Raw genomic sequence first — 22,067 nt, forward strand, 5'->3', positions numbered from 1 at the left:
CAAGGCGGTGCGGTTTTCGACCCTGATGTCCTGGCTGTTCTTTAGAGCGTTCCGGGTGTCGGAGTTGCTTGGCGCAAAGGGGGAGCGGGGGGTGTTGTGGGAGGATGTGGAGTTGCGAGCACAGGAGGTGGCGGTGCGTTTGCGTCGCTCGAAGACGGACCACCGGGGGGTTGGGACTTGGGTGGTACTGGGCCCAGGCGGCAGTGAGGGGGTGTGCCCGGCGGCGTGGGGGAGGAGGTTGATGGCGAGCCGCGGCGAGAAGGAGGGGGAGGTTTTTGGTTGAGGTGGGGGTGACGGAGTGACGGCAGCTCAGGCTTTGTGGGTTCTGCGGCACGCCCTGCGGTACATGGGTGAGTACCCGCTGGCTTTCGGGACGCATTCCTTCCGGATCGGGGCGGCGACGGAGGCGGCACAGAGGGGTTGGGGAAAGGAGGAGATACAGAGGCTGGGACAGTGTAAGTCGGATTGTTACCGGACGTATGTGCGGTTGAGGGAGGCGGATGGGGTTCTGTAACAGTGATTCCCGATTTTGATATGTGTGTCTTTACAGGTGCTGTGGCGGGGCCGGAGGTGGCTGTTTTGAATGTATATATTGTGGGACACTCATTCGTCAAGCGGGCAGAACATGTGGAGTGGGACAGGCATCGGACACTCAATTTGGGATTGGATGTAGGGCTGTACCGTTGTCATTGGAGGGGAAAAGGGGTAGGCGTTGGCATGAGTTGTTGCCCTTATTGAACATGGTGGTGAGAGGGGGGTGTGTGCCCGGATGTGGTGGTGATTCATCTGGGCGAAAACGATTTGGTGCAGTGCAAGGGGCTGACGTTGCTCAAGCAAATGAAGAGGGACCTGAGGGAAATCAAGAAGAAATGGGCAGGCTGTCATGTTATCCGGTCCGAGTTTATTCCCAGGCGGGTTTGGAGGGGAGCGGAGCGCCCAGGAGCTATAGACAGGGCACGGAGGAAGATTAATCGGGAGATGAAGGACTTTTGTGCCAGGGAGGGGGTGGGGAGGATGGAGCACCCGGAGTTGCGCTATGGCGCTGTGTTTTTTTTTCAGGGAGGATGGGATCCACCTGTCCAGGTATGGCATGGAATTGTACATCATCCAGTTGAAGGAGGCTTTGGATGGGGCGTTGGGGGTGCTCAGGTACATGAAAAATCTGTATTGGAATTAGGACTCAAATTTGTGCCATCAGCACATACTGACCTTACCAATTTAAAGATTGAGGCCTTGGATTTTTGTCGTAAATTAAGATTAAAGGCATTCTTTTACCACAGAGAAGATAATAGAGTCAATGAACCCTCCAATCTATCCAACAAATCCACATTTGTGCCCCCATCATACACAATTCCGAAGGAAATAATAGCCTTTGAGCAAGCCGTTCTATCCTCCATCACACAATTAAGTAAACAAAAAATGTTCCTCAAGAGGAACATCAGCAGAGATCAACAAATGGCTCTAAACAACTTATGTAAAGATGATTCGATAGTGCTAAAACCCGCAGACAAAGGGGGTGCACTCGTGGTCTGGGACAGACAAAAATACATTGCAGAGGCCAACAGTCAGATTCAAAACCCTGAGTGGTACAGAGAAGTTAAAGAGGATCCAACTCCACAAATCAAAGCTGAGATTCAGAATAAAATAGTGGAAGGTCGAGACATGGGGATATTAGGAACCAAAGAGTTCCAATACTTAGACAAAAAGAGCCCACGCATCCCAGTGATATATTTTCTCCCGAAAATTCACAAAAGCTTGACTGAACCTCCCGGGAGACCCATTGTCTCCGGGTGTGATTCACTATTGGAACCATTAGCGAAGTACGTTGATGTATTCTTAAAACCTTTCCTACCCGAAGTAAAATCATATTTGAAAGACACAAGGGATTTTATCAATAAGATTGAAGGGACCCCATTTGATGGAGACCAAGAACTGATGGTATCCTTTGATGTCACCAGCCTATACACTCAAATACCCCAGCAGGAGGGACTCGAAGCAATGGAGTATTACCTCGAGACACGACCCAGACCACATAGAGTCCCCACGGACTTTATTATTGACTTGGCGAGAATAGCACTCAAAAGGAACTATTTCCGGTTCTTGGACACGTTCTACGTGCAGGTGAAGGGCACCGCCATGGGGTGTCCTTATGCCCCAGAAATGGCGGTGCTCTTCATGGCCCTGTACGAGGAGCGTTACATCTACCGGAATAATCCCTTTCAACAGAATATCACCAAATGGTATCGTTTCATTGATGACATCTGGTGTCAATGGAAAGGGTCTGAAGAAATGCTTGCCCAATTCCATCAGTGGCTTAACACCAGACATCCAGACATAAAATTTACAGTAACATCCAGCAAAACATCCTTGACTTTTCTTGACGTGGTGGTTTTTCCCTATGAAAATAAATTGACGACTACCTTGCATCGCAAAGATACCGATAAAAACACGATCCTGCATTACGCAAGCTACCACCCCAAAAGCCTAAAATCTAACTTGCCGTACGGACAAATGTTGAGAATCCGAAGGAATTGTTCCAGGAAGGAAGACTTCTTGATCCACTCGCAGATTCTAAGTGACCAATTGCAACAGAGAGGCTATCCTCATAAACTTTTGAAACACTCCACCACACGGGCATGGAACACCCCAAGGGAGGAATTACTGAATTCAAAGAAAGAAATCAAACCCCTTGAGAGGCCGATATGTGTCACCACGTTCGGGCCTTACACGAATAAGTTAAAATCAATTATTCGAAAGAACTGGCACCTAATCAAGAACTCAGAAGTTCCAATGGAGGAGCCATTGTTTGCCCTAAAAAAGAATAGAAGTATTGCACAGCACATAGTTAGAGCCGATTTGGGCATTAGCCAAGCTAAAACTGATCTACGTACACTATGGAAACTACCTCCGGTAACAGGCCACCATAAATGTGGCTCGTGTGTTTCTTGCCCCAACACAGTAGAAGGTGAAGAATTCCTATTCAATAACACAAAATGGACGCACAAAGGATTCTCAAACTGCAAAACGGCCAACGTCATATATGCAGTCATGTGCCCTTGTCCCAAGTTGTACATAGGGAAAACCACACAAAGAGCTAATCAACGAATAGCTCAACACAGATCGAGAATTAAAAACAAAGTGCTGTCCGCGCCCATGGTTCAGCACTTTGTAGAACACAGCCATAATGAGACGGATTTCAAATGGACCATACTGCAAGCCATGAAAATCCCCCCAAGAGGAGGAAATATCGATGCCATGCTACTCCAAAAGGAAGCATATTTAATTTTAAAGTTCAATTGTGTGATGGATGGCTTGAACGAAATGTCTCAACTGCAAAGCTCTAATTATTGAGCCCCCTGTGAACCCCACCTATCCCAAAACAATACACTTTGAGGAGACCAGAACCTGAGCACTGCACTTGTAGCAATGACAATCTTCATAAATACCATCAGGTAAACAAATGCTGAAAATCCGTAAAACTACATATCCCACAATGCTGAGCAGCATATTTAATTGAGAAACCGCGTTCCGCTGAGCGTTGTAATCCGCCTTGAACATTGGCAAACCGAGTGAGAGTCACGCGTCGTGCAGACACCAAGCTGCGGCGTTCATAGACACAGACCAGGGTAAGCTTCCTCCGACAACTGAACCGAAGCTTTAAACTATGAAAAGTAAGATCGCGCAGTAATGGCAACCATTGTTGTGCCCTCTTTTTTGTAGAAACTTGAATTATCGTCAAGTGGCCAATCGCACAACCAGGCACGAAACATAGCAACGCTTGGGTCCCCCACCGCAATGCGTACAAGTAAGCGGAACTGTTAATTAACGCACACACAATTACAGCAGCATTTCTGGACATGGATTGATATTTAACTTATGACCCCACAGAAAAATAACCCCCGCGGAACGCGCAGCTAAACTCCCAGAAAAGGTCCACGATGTAGTGAAGGATTACACGAACAGATATACAAGTAAGTGCCAGTGCTCCAAAAGTATATTAAAGGCAACAAGTAGCGATAGAAGTCCAAAACCTTACAAGTTTTACCTACCTTTAATCCCTCCAGGTAGCGGTGAAAATTTAAATTTTACTTGATGCCCCGCCTAGAAAACAGCGCCCAACATTCATGCGAAACCAGGTAAAATCAATGGAAAGGCTTTGCCTGTTTATTGATTAGATGACATAGCTTGAGGAAAAGGAGATTCTAAATATCCCTTAAATCTTACACCACAGGTTCACAGCCCAGCCCTGATGAAGAACCCCACTGATTAAAGAGAAGGGTTTGGAAACGCGTCGGCTATCTGGCTGTTCAAAAGAGACGCATAAATAAAATAGGGCAATGTATTTACAAACAAATCTACCCGAATGAGCTTAGGTGTACATGATTCATATTTCTTTTTTTCATTTGAATGTAACTATTGATGAAAAATCTTTTCTGCTTTGTTTTGTGTTTGAATATAATGAAAGCACTGTAATGGATGTAAAAATGTGTTTAAAATGTTTCCACAGTTTAAGGAATGTTTTCTCACTCTGAAAATTGTACAATGATCAAATAGATTTTGAAAAAGTTAAAGTATGATAAATACACACCCTCCTGAATCACTGAAAGGAAGGCTTACACCAGCTGAATAAACAAGTTTTGGTGTTTCAAACCCGAGCCCTGGCGCCCTTTCTTCTCCATTAAACTTTATTGTCCAGCCAGGATCCGTAGGACAAAACCCCCCCTATTTATATAAGTATAAAGAGCAGGCAGAAGCCTGCGTGGGTTTGTGGCTTAAAAGCCATCACATTTCTTTGAGTAACTTTAACAACAGGTTATAGAACATAACTTGTTGGAACATGTCAGAGGAGGAAACCCTGTCCTTTTCTGAGGCACACATCAAAAATTTAATTTCGGGACCATCTCCTTTTTCCGCCATAAAACTTAGCACAAATGCTCAACAACAAAACGAAAGTGATAAACTGCTAAGACTACACAAAAAACACACCCGCACGGGCATTTTTTATTTGAACACCTCAAGGCAGGCACCATTCCTTGGGGTCTTCAAGTCAAAAACGTACCGGTGGTTTTCACAGAGGACCCTCTATACAAAAAGGGTTTCAGCTATATCGCAACAAAATGCAGTAGAGACCTTATGGTCCACACAGTAGAAACAGCGAAGAGAATTTGTGAGAAAGAACAGGAAGAGATAGAGGCATTGATCAAAGCTATAGAGGACAATCATACCGTAGACGAAGCAAAGGCTTTACTCGAAAAAATCAACAAAGAAATTGCCACATTTAGAGACAACACCATTAACTTTAGGTCTAACAAATTCGATAAAGACGTCAAGGCCTTCAAAATAGAATCAGTCTATCCATATCTCAAAGAGGACTACTATACCCAAACAGAATCCCGACGAGTGCTTTCACAGTACCAGGGGAGGTCTAAGAACAGGTTCACAACTTTTTCAGAGAGTTCATCCTCAGAATCAGCCAACGACTCAGACCCCAGAGAGGGATCTTCCAAAAGAAATCCTTTTTTAGAGAAAGGCGAAGGCAGGGGAAGAGTAAGATTCAAACCGCAGCCCCAACCATGGGAAATGCGAACGCGAAGAACCCAGTACAAAACATAGACCTGACCTCAATAGTAAATATTTCCAACAAAGAACTAACGGTACATGAAAAATCTGTATTGGAATTAGGACTCAAATTTGTGCCATCAGCACATACTGACCTTACCAATTTAAAGATTGAGGCCTTGGATTTTTGTCGTAAATTAAGATTAAAGGCATTCTTTTACCACAGAGAAGATAATAGAGTCAATGAACCCTCCAATCTATCCAACAAATCCACATTTGTGCCCCCATCATACACAATTCCGAAGGAAATAATAGCCTTTGAGCAAGCCGTTCTATCCTCCATCACACAATTAAGTAAACAAAAAATGTTCCTCAAGAGGAACATCAGCAGAGATCAACAAATGGCTCTAAACAACTTATGTAAAGATGATTCGATAGTGCTAAAACCCGCAGACAAAGGGGGTGCACTCGTGGTCTGGGACAGACAAAAATACATTGCAGAGGCCAACAGTCAGATTCAAAACCCTGAGTGGTACAGAGAAGTTAAAGAGGATCCAACTCCACAAATCAAAGCTGAGATTCAGAATAAAATAGTGGAAGGTCGAGACATGGGGATATTAGGAACCAAAGAGTTCCAATACTTAGACAAAAAGAGCCCACGCATCCCAGTGATATATTTTCTCCCGAAAATTCACAAAAGCTTGACTGAACCTCCCGGGAGACCCATTGTCTCCGGGTGTGATTCACTATTGGAACCATTAGCGAAGTACGTTGATGTATTCTTAAAACCTTTCCTACCCGAAGTAAAATCATATTTGAAAGACACAAGGGATTTTATCAATAAGATTGAAGGGACCCCATTTGATGGAGACCAAGAACTGATGGTATCCTTTGATGTCACCAGCCTATACACTCAAATACCCCAGCAGGAGGGACTCGAAGCAATGGAGTATTACCTCGAGACACGACCCAGACCACATAGAGTCCCCACGGACTTTATTATTGACTTGGCGAGAATAGCACTCAAAAGGAACTATTTCCGGTTCTTGGACACGTTCTACGTGCAGGTGAAGGGCACCGCCATGGGGTGTCCTTATGCCCCAGAAATGGCGGTGCTCTTCATGGCCCTGTACGAGGAGCGTTACATCTACCGGAATAATCCCTTTCAACAGAATATCACCAAATGGTATCGTTTCATTGATGACATCTGGTGTCAATGGAAAGGGTCTGAAGAAATGCTTGCCCAATTCCATCAGTGGCTTAACACCAGACATCCAGACATAAAATTTACAGTAACATCCAGCAAAACATCCTTGACTTTTCTTGACGTGGTGGTTTTTCCCTATGAAAATAAATTGACGACTACCTTGCATCGCAAAGATACCGATAAAAACACGATCCTGCATTACGCAAGCTACCACCCCAAAAGCCTAAAATCTAACTTGCCGTACGGACAAATGTTGAGAATCCGAAGGAATTGTTCCAGGAAGGAAGACTTCTTGATCCACTCGCAGATTCTAAGTGACCAATTGCAACAGAGAGGCTATCCTCATAAACTTTTGAAACACTCCACCACACGGGCATGGAACACCCCAAGGGAGGAATTACTGAATTCAAAGAAAGAAATCAAACCCCTTGAGAGGCCGATATGTGTCACCACGTTCGGGCCTTACACGAATAAGTTAAAATCAATTATTCGAAAGAACTGGCACCTAATCAAGAACTCAGAAGTTCCAATGGAGGAGCCATTGTTTGCCCTAAAAAAGAATAGAAGTATTGCACAGCACATAGTTAGAGCCGATTTGGGCATTAGCCAAGCTAAAACTGATCTACGTACACTATGGAAACTACCTCCGGTAACAGGCCACCATAAATGTGGCTCGTGTGTTTCTTGCCCCAACACAGTAGAAGGTGAAGAATTCCTATTCAATAACACAAAATGGACGCACAAAGGATTCTCAAACTGCAAAACGACCAACGTCATATATGCAGTCATGTGCCCTTGTCCCAAGTTGTACATAGGGAAAACCACACAAAGAGCTAATCAACGAATAGCTCAACACAGATCGAGAATTAAAAACAAAGTGCTGTCCGCGCCCATGGTTCAGCACTTTGTAGAACACAGCCATAATGAGACGGATTTCAAATGGACCATACTGCAAGCCATGAAAATCCCCCCAAGAGGAGGAAATATCGATGCCATGCTACTCCAAAAGGAAGCATATTTAATTTTAAAGTTCAATTGTGTGATGGATGGCTTGAACGAAATGTCTCAACTGCAAAGCTCTAATTATTGAGCCCCCTGTGAACCCCACCTATCCCAAAACAATACACTTTGAGGAGACCAGAACCTGAGCACTGCACTTGTAGCAATGACAATCTTCATAAATACCATCAGGTAAACAAATGCTGAAAATCCGTAAAACTACATATCCCACAATGCTGAGCAGCATATTTAATTGAGAAACCGCGTTCCGCTGAGCGTTGTAATCCGCCTTGAACATTGGCAAACCGAGTGAGAGTCACGCGGCGTGCAGACACCAAGCTGCGGCGTTCATAGACACAGACCAGGGTAAGCTTCCTCCGACAACTGAACCGAAGCTTTAAACTATGAAAAGTAAGATCGCGCAGTAATGGCAACCATTGTTGTGCCCTCTTTTTTGTAGAAATTTGAATTATCGTCAAGTGGCCAATCGCGCAACCAGGCACGAAACATAGCAACGCTTGGGTCCCCCACCGCAATGCGTACAAGTAAGCGGAACTGTTAATTAACGCACACACAATTACAGCAGCATTTCTGGACATGGATTGATATTTAACTTATGACCCCACAGAAAAATAACCCCCGCGGAACGCGCAGCTAAACTCCCAGAAAAGGTCCACGATGTAGTGAAGGATTACACGAACAGATATACAAGTAAGTGCCAGTGCTCCAAAAGTATATTAAAGGCAACAAGTAGCGATAGAAGTCCAAAACCTTACAAGTTTTACCTACCTTTAATCCCTCCAGGTAGCGGTGAAAATTTAAATTTTACTTGATGCCCCGCCTAGAAAACAGCGCCCAACATTCATGCGAAACCAGGTAAAATCAATGGAAAGGCTTTGCCTGTTTATTGATTAGATGACATAGCTTGAGGAAAAGGAGATTCTAAATATCCCTTAAATCTTACACCACAGGTTCACAGCCCAGCCCTGATGAAGAACCCCACTGATTAAAGAGAAGGGTTTGGAAACGCGTCGGCTATCTGGCTGTTCAAAAGAGACGCATAAATAAAATAGGGCAATGTATTTACAAACAAATGTACCCGAATGAGCTTAGGTGTACATGATTCATATTTCTTTTTTTCATTTGAATGTAACTATTGATGAAAAATCTTTTCTGCTTTGTTTTGTGTTTGAATATAATGAAAGCACTGTAATGGATGTAAAAATGTGTTTAAAATGTTTCCACAGTTTAAGGAATGTTTTCTCACTCTGAAAATTGTACAATGATCAAATAGATTTTGAAAAAGTTAAAGTATGATAAATACACACCCTCCTGAATCACTGAAAGGAAGGCTTACACCAGCTGAATAAACAAGTTTTGGTGTTTCAAACCCGAGCCCTGGCGCCCTTTCTTCTCCATTAAACTTTATTGTCCAGCCAGGACCCGTAGGACAAAACCTCCCCTATTTATACAGGTATCCCAGGAGGCAGGAGTCCTAGGAGGGGGGTCGAAAGTCGTAAGCGACTTTCGAGTGGTGCTTTCCTAAGGAGATAGGGTGGATTCGCTGGAGGCCTGGGACTGTATGGTTGGCGGGGGTGAGGTCATGGAGGTCACTGTGGTCATTCAGTCGGGGGTAGGGGGGTAGGTTGCTGAGCGGATGTGTTGTATTTCAGTTGCAATGCTGGGGTTAACTTTAGGGGTTGGGGTGGGGGCTGTCAGGCAGTTGTTATTTAGTGAGCAGTAGTTTTGTTCGGCAGAGGCCAGGTGGGTTATTGTTGTAGGTGCACCTGATTCCAATAAAGCGGCCTTTATCACACTATTTTGGTGTCTGTGTCAGTGCTTAACCCCCTCACCTACTGGTGTGCCCCAATGGGGATTTGGGGGGGGTGGCCGACCAGCGGGGGAGGCTCTCCCCCCCGGGGAAGTTTGGGGTACCAGGGAAGGGGGGAGGAAGCTTGTCCCACGGGGCTCTCTGTAGCTGGGGCTGCGTGGGCTGGTTGGTCTCCTTTGGGATCGTTTTGGGCGTGCCCCCTATTTAAACGGCCATTTTGTGTCACTGCACACTGTTTGTGGTGCAGTGACACAGCATCCAGAGGTCCGTAGGCAGTTTGGTTGTCCCGCCCTCCCTCCCTGTAATTTTTCCCTTTGGGTTGGTGTGGGAGGATCCGGGTCGATGGTGCACTGCTTTAGGGTGTTCAGAGTTGTGGTGTCGCTGGAACAGGTGCAGTTACTGTGGGCGCTTTCCTAAGGAGATAGGGTGGATTCGCTGGAGGCAGTTGTTATTTAGTGAGCAATAGTTTTGTTCGGCACAGGCCAGGTGGGTTATTGTTGTAGGTGCACCTGATTCCAAGAAAGCGGCCTTTATCACACTATTTTGGTGTCTGTGTCAGTGCTTCCCTCCCTCACCTACTGGTGTGCCCCAATGTTCCTTTGTCTGTAGTTCACAAATCAGGAAACCAGGACATCGCCTTTCAAATGCTACTTAAGCTACAGATGAGAATAGTACTGGGCCAATTCACAAAAGCATTTATGAACATGGTAAGTGGTACTACAGGAGTACGCTTTTACATATGTGTTTACATGCTTTTGTGAATCGGCCATGAAACGTCCAATTCCCTGTGAGTAAAGGGGCAACAGTTCTGTCTATTTGCATATGCATAGTCCCCACCTAAACCTATTTTATTCTAATTTTGGACCCAATTCACAGACGCAGGCAAGAGTGTTAAAATGAGCCCCACTGGAGTATGCGTTAAAATACACAAGAATTACAGTATCAAAGCGCTGAGCCTAAGGTAAAGATCTCAACACATCCAGGGGAAGCCCTGGGCAGAGTTTACAAGGATAAGATCCATGTTTTCAAATGTTTCCTAACCACGGAGAAGGATTCAGCCTCCAAAATGTGAGCAGGCAGTTCCCGAGTTTAACTTCAGAAACCGAGAGGAAACGTCCTCCCCAATGGCTTTATGGAAACTATGAATGGTTGCCTGTCTGCCAAAGAATAGTCTGAGAAGTCTGCGTGGCTGGCACCATTTAAAGAGAGAGCTTAGATGCCTAGATCTCTTCTGATGTAGTGCAAAAAAGCCTGTACAGAACACTTAAAAGTGTATCCGCTTTCTAACTGGAAGCCAGTGGAGAGCACTAATACCCTCTCTAGCCGAGACATGCTTGGGAATATTCTGAATGAGGCTCGCCGCCACATTCTGGACCACTTGGAGGTTGTTAAGGAATGAGCTATTGAGGCTCAAATACAGTGCATTACAATAGTCCTATTGCGATGGAATCAGAGCGATGACTACCAAATGACGCATTTCCAAAGGAATAAAGGGAAAACTTTCCTTAGGGCCCTAATGATGTAAGAGCAAGTGCCGACAATGTGGCTAACCTGCGACTTGAAATTGAGAGCCTTATCAAACATGATGCCAAGATTTTTGGCGGACTTCACTGAACTTTATAGTGGGCCACAAACCTCTGGGTACCAGGCATCAGACCAGATAGAATCCTGAGCCCCAAACACCAGCACCTCCATTTTGTCCACATTTACCATTGTTTGTATTTGCAAAAGGGATATTTAAACATAATTCGTTTTTAATTTATTAAATATGCTCAGAGCTGACTCTGGTATAGAATTACGGTGAGACAGATGCCTGTCATTTTGAGTGGCCTTTGTTTTTTTACAGGAGGTGGGGTAAGGCATTATGAAGGCATTATGAAGTTTAAAGTTTAAAGGTTTCTACTTTAAAGTTATTTTCAATTGTGTTACTTGTACAGTTTGTTGAGCAATACTGATGTGTGGTTACCGTGTTTGATAAGAAGTTCCTAAAACCAGAGACTTATATGTACACGTGCAGATGGTTAATGTGTTGCTGTACTGGAGGACAAATCAAGTCTTATGGGTGTATTTTAACACAAGGGCAGGCTCTGGGTGGGTGTACACACACACATACGCTAGTAGACGGCAGCGATGAGAATATCTTCAGAATGTAAACAACAGTGAAGCAGGTTCTACTGAGTAATTAGTTTACAGGGTTTAAAGTGGAGTACCATTAATTAGCACATGTTTGAAATTTGATAAGCAGCTATTACGGCTAATTAAGTAGCACTGGGATGTTGTTAGATGGGAAATGAATACGCTACGATTAACCATGCTTCAACAAACAACTTGTTATGAAACAATGTAGGGTATATTTTGCGTTCTTAATTCCAGATAGACCTTTTGCTTCTCTGTTGATCAATTTAGGGTGACATGAGATTCTTAATGTAAGTAAGGCACCAGCTGGCTTATTCTGACTCATTAGGAAATAATCGGATCTGCTCTAAACAAAGATGGAGAAAGTCTAGTGGTGCAGTGCAACCCGGAAGATATGCTGTAATCCTTCCGGTAAATGTGGCACTCCTTCCTAGAAGAGATGATTCGCTCTTGCTGTGGCTGATATTTACCTCTTAATGTTTTCAGGCGTGTCAGAGATTAGTTTACCAAATGTTGTCGCAGTTCTGACCATGTTCATTTTATTTTACACTGGGTGTCGGTCACTCTGCAAAAAAAGGGAGCATGGACTCAGTGAGTTAGTGGGATTTCGTATAGGAATGCTTTCAGTGTTGCTAGAGCAGGTTGGTTAGGCTTTGCATGAGAGGGTCATTTTTAGCTACTTCTTTAATGTAAGGAAATAGGAAGTGACTGCCTTGCAAGGCTGCGATTGATTCAGTTGCCTTGTGTTTGTGTTGATTGTACTGGCATTGGCGGAACTCATGACTCTGTGGGACCTGCTTCAAGCCCAGGTGAATTCCTCTCTGTGACCAGAGTCTCAAAGAGCGCGTCCACGTTTGGTTCCATTGAGGTGATAACGCACAAGGGTTTGCTGGTGGTCTCTTGTGGAGGGGACAAGACGCACACGTTCGGGTCAGACCGCTGTTTGTGGGGCAGAGCTGGACTAATTCCTTTTAATCGGATCCTCTATTCCAATAGCAAACACTGGCTAATATAATGCAAATGGAGCCAAAGGCTGGACGTCTAGGGTTTCTTCGTCTCTTGTGCGGAGGGCAGAGAGCTGGCATGTCAAGAATGAGTGCTTCTTTTGTGGCAGGGACGGCGACTTTCACACTGATTGTCTCATTCTGTAATAGCGCAGATGGGCTGAACACTGATGGACATGTTGTTCTACGGTGTGGCCAGTGGTCTGGAAGTGCTTTATCAAGCATTTCTACTATGCTCTTCCATATAAAGTTTGTAATTTCCTCACCATGTAATAGTCATTCAAATGAATTGTAGAAAAGGTCAAATATTGGACACAGAATAAACTGAAGGTAAAACTGTGTCTGTGACTCGCCCAAGTAAATATGTGTTTTTAAGGTTTTGTCTCTATACACAGACGACTTTAAGAGAAGATAAACTTCTACACAACACAGTCATATTATCATCTGAACAATGCAAAGGAGAAATGTCCCATTATAAAAGAAAGTAAAAGGAAGTAGCAAGCTAGTGTTAAAGAGGGGCTTCGATCACAACATCAAAACACTGAAGAATTAGTAAAGAGATTAGAGGTTAACTAGGAAACTGTCCACGAGGCCAAGAAAGGCTAAGCATCAAGGAACATCAAATCAATGATCAGCCCAGGGATTATCAGCCTGTAGACATCACCAGTCACCAGCAACAGCCCACAACCATTTTGTTAGGAAGGAGGCTCTGAAGCGGGCTGCCGCAAAGGATTTGTTTGTGCTGCCCCCAACAACAAAAGGAGTCCTTGATTAACTAGTTTCTCAGAATGTCAGATAATATTGTTCAGATTTGTCGCATGGTTTATCTCTTACAGTTCTTACAGTTGCCGAAGGCACCATCGGGAAGTTATAGTTCCATTTTATAGGTGTGGAATTTAAACGTGATCACAGCAGGCGCCAGCAGAGAGTGGGATTATGACAATGCTCATGGAAGTCGGGACAACAAACCACAGGTCAGAGTACTCCATTCTACCAAACACACTAATCTTCTCATCTACTAGGGCTCTCAGCATGTGCACACATGGACCTACCTCTTGCTTCACTGTCGCAGGCTGCCGGGAACTGGTGAGCTAGGAAGTTGGCATAGAGATTTAACACAGGAAAAATGGTGGAGGCGATGTGAAGCCCGCGGATGGTTTAATACTTGTGACTTAATGCAGTCTTATCTGAGGGGTGGCAGAAAGGACATTATACAGCGTTTGAACCCTGCTGAATACCAAGGAGTTGGCACTGATCTTTTATCCATGGCGGGGACTTCCATGATTACTTCTGAAAAGACATGTAGTGAAACGTAGAAAGGCTACAGCTCGTTAGTAAGTATAAAAAAATCAGTACTAAAACACCAACTAAAGGAATATATGGTTTGAAGGCCAACAGTGTCCTAAAACTTCATGCAGAGTCAGAGCTTCCCGCTGCCTCGTAGCGCTTCATACTCTAATTGGACATCTGGTAGCTATAATCTGATGTTGAGGGCTCAGAACAAGATTGTTGGTAATAGAAGAGATACAAAAGGGGATGATGGACGGAGCGTTTGAGCAAATCAAACACTCACCCCAGTCAACTGATCTGGGTTTAATCCATCACCATTCTTTAGCTCACACAACCACCCCAGTTCAGACATGGCCATATGCAAATCAGTCTGACCCTGTGCCTCATGGGAACAGTCCAGCCCGAACTGCCAAGCCATGTCTTCCCTGGACCGGAAACAAGCATCCTGGGACCGGTTTCGATTCATAATCCTCAACAGCCAGGCTACCTTGAATCCAGTGGCCAAGTGAGCAAGGGACTCACGTCTGAGCATACCCTGCCAACTTAGGGCGAACAAAGCGATACAAAAAGGGGGTGATTTGATTGGTTCAGATGCTCCGTCCATCACCACCCCCTTTTGTACCGGTAATAGAAGAGAGGCCAGGGCTAAGCCTCTGAGCATCACGATTGAGATAACTTTTAGCACCTATGTTTTTCACTTCCATGCCCTTCTCATAGGGCACAATTCCAAAGCAATGCACACTTTGGAGGTGTTAACAAGAAAAACTGGCAAGTTTCAGGCAAGTACACTGCGACCTGAACATTACTTCAACAAGAACCATCTAGACAGTTATGACTGCACAAGGCATAAGGTTTACAGATGTAGTTTGCCAACATATGCCTTGCAGAGAGTATACATTTGCTCTGAAGCGGGAGCCTGACTCACTTTTAGATGTTTGGCCATTTACATTTTGTACTTGATTGAAAACAATAAGAACTTAATCTAGGAAGGATGCTGTTGAAAATGCTCATTGTTGTAGGATCCTGCGTGAAAATACCATTGTTATGGACGGGATTAACAACACTGGTTTAAAATTGGGGTCCGCCCCATTGTTTACACCTCCTTGAGGCAGGTATGTGGTTATACTCCAGAAACACACTAAAGGAATCAAATAGTATTATGGCTTGGCTAGTATGAGGTGGAAAGAAACTTGGCCCATTCATTAGATAAATAAAAAGGAAAGAGAGGGGCTCTTAATGACCCAAAGGGAAATAGAGCACCAATATACTTCGCGACACTCGTCTATTTCGATAAAAGTAGTTTTCATGGATAGTGGGCTTTGCGAGGTCCTTATACTCGCACAGTGCGATGTTTCTTTAAAATTTCAAGTCTCATCACAATTTCAGGTGCTGTTCTTAAACCCAGATATAAATGGGTCGCCTTCCCTGAGTGGGGCTCTTGTCCAGCAACCGGGTAGGGTAATACACGTGGATAGTGGATGCACACGGCTGACTTCCCCGGTGCTAATTCTCGTGGCGTTTCTTCGATCACCGCTGTGTTCAGGATTTGTGAATTATTATTACCCTACCCGGTTGCTGGACAAGAACCCCACTCAGGGAGGGCGACCCATTTATATCTGGGTTTAAGAACAGCACCTGAAATTGTGATGAGACTTGAAATTTTAAAGAAACATCGCACTGTGCGAGTATAAGGACCTCGCAAAGCCCACTATCCATGAAAACTACTTTTATCGAAATAGACGAGTGTCGCGATAAAAACTCCTATCCACATATTGAGGTAGGAGAGTAAAGAAATCTCAGGTGTCTGTTACGGATGAGAAACAGAGGATTACTATATATCTGGTGGCCTCTATACAGAAATAGCAACGACTACGGTTTGCTATCAACGTGTGGAGAATACGTACACAAATTGTCCTGAAGAAGGAAGCCATTATCAGTTTTTAAAGCTTCCGAAACGCGTCGACGCCAACTTCAAAGTCATATTCGGCATTGCCAACAATCTGACTGAACAAAAGGAATATTTTTTCCTCTTAGTGTTGACAAATGAGAGTCCGAAATGACAAATCAAAGACAGATATAAGTGTCTCCTTAGACTAATTTCTCCACGTCCACACTAGGTGGCTTTTAATTGTGCAATTTATTGTGTTTTTTATGTTTTTTTAATTTTTATTTACTGACCAGTGTTGTATATCTTAGAATAAAGTGTATATATTTTTTATAATACTAATAGACTGGGTGGTTTTCCTTTCTGGCGAGTGTTCCCCCGTTCCACAAAGATGAATGGCATGAATGGTGTTTGACAGTTGAGCCCTGACCTATGAGCAGGAAACAATATCTCCCACTGGGAAATTTCTTGTTTTACTTTACCATTCATTAGATGACATGTATGTGCTGCACATCTCTCTGAGAGCATACCCACCTTCTGCTTGTTTTAAACGACATCAATGAAAATAGCTAGAAATCGGACTGATGAAAACGTATGGGAAACTATTTCCTTAAAAACAAATGTATATCATTTAGGAGAGGTTGGCTTTCTGTGGTAGTCACCAAGTCTAATTTTTGCAGTACAGCACACTACTCACAGCCACCAAAAAAAAATAGGATCATGTTTTTATGGGTACACCTGGGACATGACCTGGAAATGGATTTGGCTCAATGGCATGCCTGCTTTATTTTTTTGGTTTACAATGGCTCCCAGGCCCTTGTCTTTTTTGGGGGTCCACTGAGTCCCTCTAGCCCCCACCCCTATTTGTAATTGCAGCCCACTTCAACCTTGCTATTTCATCCGGCAATGAATCACAAAAGGAAACTGTTCAGAGGCGCTCATTATATGCAACAAAGGCTTGAGACCCCTTGGAGGCCACTGTATGGGTCCTGATGTATGGAATAGTTTCAGACTTTCAAACCCTGGGGTGCCTAGAAAGGCATGCTTTGTAGGCACTTACACTTTCAAAGTACAAAAGTGACATTACAAGTCGCAAATTAATTTGCGACTCTCCGTGTCCACATAGCAATCCCTGTACCCACCCCTTGCAACTCACAAGAATATGTAGCGATACTTTGCTACTGCTAATGCATTCACAAATGATTGATGAAATACTGACTCGTAAATGGTGGTGATAATGCATCTGCAAAGTGAAAGTTGCCCTTAAAGGACACGTACCACTTCCTGAATGACAGATGTAGATTCTTTACATCCCACAAAGACTCTCAGATATGAGATGATAATAATAATGCCCATCCAACAGATCTCACCGTTCCTTCCTCCTTCCAACCATGCCATCTCAGGAGTACACCTATACTAAAATTTCCGATTGGACAACCCAGTGCAGTAACCAGCAAAGCAGACTATATCATATGAAATACCATAAAGGGACCTACAGAACTGTTCAAAGCTGCCAGGTTACTGAAAACCATAAAACTGGGTGTTTGTCTCTCACTTCATCATCTAACACACTGATGTGTGTCCTGTACCGTGATAACTACACCCCAGTGGTCATCACAGACGACATGGTAACACTTCCCATATAGTTTCAAAACAAAGACAACATTCTTCCAACCACACACCCTACTTATTATATTGTGCTAGTATGTAGGCAAGAGCTTCAGCGCCCCACATAGGGGTAGTAAGCGATATATAAATACTCCAATACAGTACAATAAAGTACGATTAGAGGAACGCTTCATGCTCCCTGTAATACTTACTTGCTTCATGCCTTGGACTAATATGATAACCAGGTCTCCTCTCCGCCAAATAACCATGGATCTTAAGCAGTAAATTGGAAGGAGAGTGTCCGTATAGTTATAAAGCCATCCAACAACAGGAATGAAAAACGTTCAGGACAGCTGTAGAAATGGGCACACCCTCAAAGTAAACGCTTGAGAGAGCAGGAACACCCCACTCAACCTGACTACCTCCATATTTTCCTGACTGAAGATGTTCTAATCCTCAGTGAGCGAGGAGTGACCCACATGGAAACTCCATGAGAATGAGTCAGAATTTCATGTCCGGCTTAGCTTTTGACATAGTTCTTCACTTTTGGATTTTACATCTGGGGAAAGAAAGACCTTTCAACAGGCATTATATACATGTTTGATTACATTAACTATTACTGCCAATGTTTTCAAATCGAAGTAATAGCAACCTGACAACATGACAACCTTGAAAATACTCTAGTGCCAGGGCTGTGACCTAATCTTTCCTGCTGGTATCCTTTGTACGACTCACTGATTACAGAAAATCCTGACTGACCCTAGTGATATATTCAACCAGATCAATCACCATTTCAAAGAGCCTGCTAGATCCTAATCTATAGGAATCAGATGACTGAAGTGCAGAGAAAATGAGAACTGAAGAATAAAGACATGGACTAGGGGTTTCAGATAGAGATGTTGCATTGTACAATGAAGATACACAGTGTCATACACCTGGACTTAGAACCAGGGATGGACAGGACTGTTGAGATGGCCAGCAATCAAGCCAATTGATCCTAAAACATCTGGCAGCGGTGCAGAAAATAATATTCTGCTTGTTGCTGAATAGTACATGATGTGATGAATTTTCAGTTGAGTGCTGAGGTCACCCGAAGAGCCAGGTCTTGAGGTCCTTTCTGAACTGAGGGAAATGTGGGGACTTGCCAGAGGTAGAGGGGAATGTGGTTCCAGGCCTTGGCTGAGAGGTAGGAGAAGCATTTTCTTCTAGTCTTGTAGATGCATAGGACGGGGGTTAGAGCGAGGTCAGCTGATCGGAGGTGTTTTTTGGGTACGTGAGAGGAGAGGTGGTTGTTCAGGTATTTCGGTCCGGTTTTCTGAAGGGCCTTGTAGACACAGAAAGCTAAGGTGGTCTCTTTTATCTCCTACTCCTCCACCTGCTCAATCTCAGGAAGCTGATGTCAAGAAATGAGCAAGCGGTTCGGAGGACAGCCTTCCAGTGTTTAAGGCACTACTTCCCTCTTGTCTACTATTTCAGAATAGTTTCATGCTCAATCTACCTCACTAGGCCTTAAGAAAAAAAAATTGGTCAGGAGCCTTTGCACCTGAAGAAGAGATTTTTCCCTGGAATGGTCACAGTGCTTCTTAATCAAACACTGTGGTGTTCAGAAAAAAAGTATAGACATACTCCTCTTCACTTTATGGTTCTGGTGCGGCTCTGTGGATGCAAGATCCATTGGGGAGAACAGTAGTGCACACAACAAAAAATAATATATAAAACTGCTAAGGGTTACAGGTATATCCATTGCAAGCAAAATAATGTATATACTTACTGGTGTGTGCTCTTCCCACTGTGGTACACAACTATTTGCCATGCTAGTCACATATATGGGGGGATGTTTACATCTAGGATATGCGTTCCTATGGGAAGTGTGCACATGCTGATCACCCGCATTTTGTATTTAAGGAATCCTCTGGAAGCTTCATAGGTTGCTTCAGCCTCAACAGAGCCCTTAACACCCAAATTCCCAGAACAATGAGCTGAAGACCTCTCCTCCTGATGAACACAAAGCATGGTCGTATCAGCCATACCCAATCTTAACATACTCAGATGTGTAAAGAAAGGAAACATACTCTCACTCTAAGCTAAGAGGGGTGGAAACATTTTGCAGTGACAAGGAAGCGTGACATGGCAAAAGACAGCACCGTAATATATAGTTCTGGAGCATTTGTAAAATAAGCCACAACTCACACTGAGCACATTTTTACAATGTTGAAAGACTTTGTACAAGCACCAGAATACAAGATGCTGTTAGATAAAAACAGAATGGCGGTGACACATTACATTGGCCTACTGGCTGGTACAGAGGTGCCTGTCTCCATGGGGGCACTCACCCGCGTAAATGTTGGACACTGATGAGGAACAGGAACTGCCCGATCTTGTCAAGAGGTCCTTTAAAACATGACATTAAGGCCTACCTACACAAACCACCCACACACACACACTCACTCACAAACACGCACCAAACAAAGATAGACATGCCCCAAAAACACAAATGATTTGCTATATGTCAGCAGTGAATCATTACCTCTGTGTCGATTTATCTTGCAAACAGTGTGCTTGTTTGCAGTTTTGCGTTAATGTTAAAGAATACAACTATTGTACCTGATTGTGAATTTTCCACTGTGTACTTGTCCTCTCGATGAATCTTGTAGAGCTAAAGTACAAAAAAATGCAAAAAACGAGTGTAAGGAATCAGTGACTGATAGACGTGACACATAATCAAGGTATATGTTGTCGTCTTCCATATCAGATATCTATCTTACAGCAGAGTTAAGGTCACACAACTCTGTGCCTAGAAATTATTAAATTCAGAAAGCTCTACACCCACAGCCACCTAATCACTCATATGTCCTCACTGCGATACAATTTAATTACATAAGGTGGTAATAGTCTCACCACGATTGAAAACAATCAAATTACAGTAGAATAAAACCTTTCTGTTACCATTCCATAATTAACCATGTTTAATTATGTTACAGCAGCTGACAAGTGCTACTGGTGTGCCATGCCATTTTTGGCCCTCCTTCTCAAGCTTATGTCCCAGCATAATGTACTGCTCCCGGTATTTTCAAACATTTTATTAATTTTTTATTTCTTTATGACGTCCAAGCATACTTTTTGCTACTACTTTCACTTTAATTTAATATTCTAACATGGCCGGCCGCCATGTTAAAATAGTGAATTAAAAATGTTCGACAGATATCATCACATAATGCTGACAAGTGATGATGCATTTCGTGAAATATGTGTGTGCATGCTTACTGAGCAGTGGCGGCTCGCAGAGCGAGTGCTGTGGGGGGTGTAGCAAGGCGTGAGAGGGGCAGGGTGGGGGGGTAGTGCAGTCGGAGATACGACGTCCAGGAGTAAAGTAAGTAAATAAATGAATAAAACTATTTACCTTGCGCTCGCTGTATCGCCAATTCGGTGGTGTAATTCTGATAGAGCGCAGCGATATTCCGGAAATTGTAGGGGTACATTTTATTATATTCACTAATAGTCCGTACCCGCATATATTCTTATGTGTGTTAATATAGTTAGTAAATTGTGTTGTAATATTCAATGGTAAATGAAGTGTTAGAATGAGTCATGCCATTTAATAAAAGTAAAATAGCATTTAGATAGAATCATGTAATCCTCGATGTTCATTGCAAATGCCTATCAAAGTAGCTCATATGTAATGTAATGCATTAGATTTAGACGTGCACCATATTAAAGTCTGCACACGTAGAGATGATCGATTGTGCCTTAAACGTGATAAAATGTAGTGCAACATTCATAAATGTGTGTTTAATTCAATGTCAAAGGCCTGGATGGAGTATTTACTCTTTCATGCTATGAAAGGCCTATTCGTATTTCTTGTTAGCTGGTTTGTGTAGGCCTACAATGCATTTTCCCCTGGTAAAGCTCTCATTTGGAGGCAGTCAGCGAAATTCATGTGTGTGCAAGGTTGTTCTGCTCTTATGTTTCTGTTGCAGGTGCAAAGACGTTATCCTCAGTAGTTACACTAACACTTTTTGTTTTAGGAATTAGGTATGGAGGAGACCTGTTACAAAGTATTAAGGAATGCCGATATTTGGGAGCTGATATTTTTCCTTGCTGAAGAGGCCTGAGACCCAAGGACACACCAACCGTTGCTTGACCGAGTACAGGTTTTGGTGGAAAATAACCTATGAGAGGTGCCTGGCCAGAGGAGGTGTTTCAGGGGCGTGTTCTATCAATTGTGCATTTTGTATTAGGGACAGTGCCCCGAGAGAAGAGAGGGGAGAGAAAAGTTAGAAGGGCAGAAGGAAGGGATCGATTCTTGGAAGGAAGTCTTAGAACGAACTCTGTAGTTTTGGCTACTGGCCCTTACAACATGAGTGTACTTGTTAGGAAGTCTTCACGAGCTGACACCTTTTCTTGATGTTGCCTGGGAAATGCCACTTTAGGGAGAGTGTAGGGATAGGTTAACGGATTTATTTTACAGCCACTAATGAAGATTAATATAGATGTTGGGGCAGTTGTTGCCTGTTTAGTATTTTTGGAGTTGCTCATTATTTTTATGCT

At 43.5% G+C, this 22,067-nt stretch overlaps 1 protein-coding gene across 1 annotated transcript in view; it reads right to left on the reverse strand.

Moving 5' to 3' along the window:
* PDE8B (phosphodiesterase 8B) overlaps positions 1-22,067 on the reverse strand; it is a 1,129,923-nt gene that overhangs the window by 169,137 nt on the left and 938,719 nt on the right. The window contains exon 12 of the mRNA XM_086960753.1: positions 20,124-20,175. Coding sequence (XP_086816879.1) covers positions 20,124-20,175 — 52 coding nt within the window. The remainder of the gene's footprint in view (positions 1-20,123; positions 20,176-22,067) is intronic.

Source organism: Lissotriton vulgaris, chromosome 3_1 (assembly GCF_964263255.1).
Source record: "Lissotriton vulgaris chromosome 3_1, aLisVul1.2, whole genome shotgun sequence".
NCBI classification, from domain to species: domain Eukaryota; kingdom Metazoa; phylum Chordata; class Amphibia; order Caudata; family Salamandridae; genus Lissotriton; species Lissotriton vulgaris.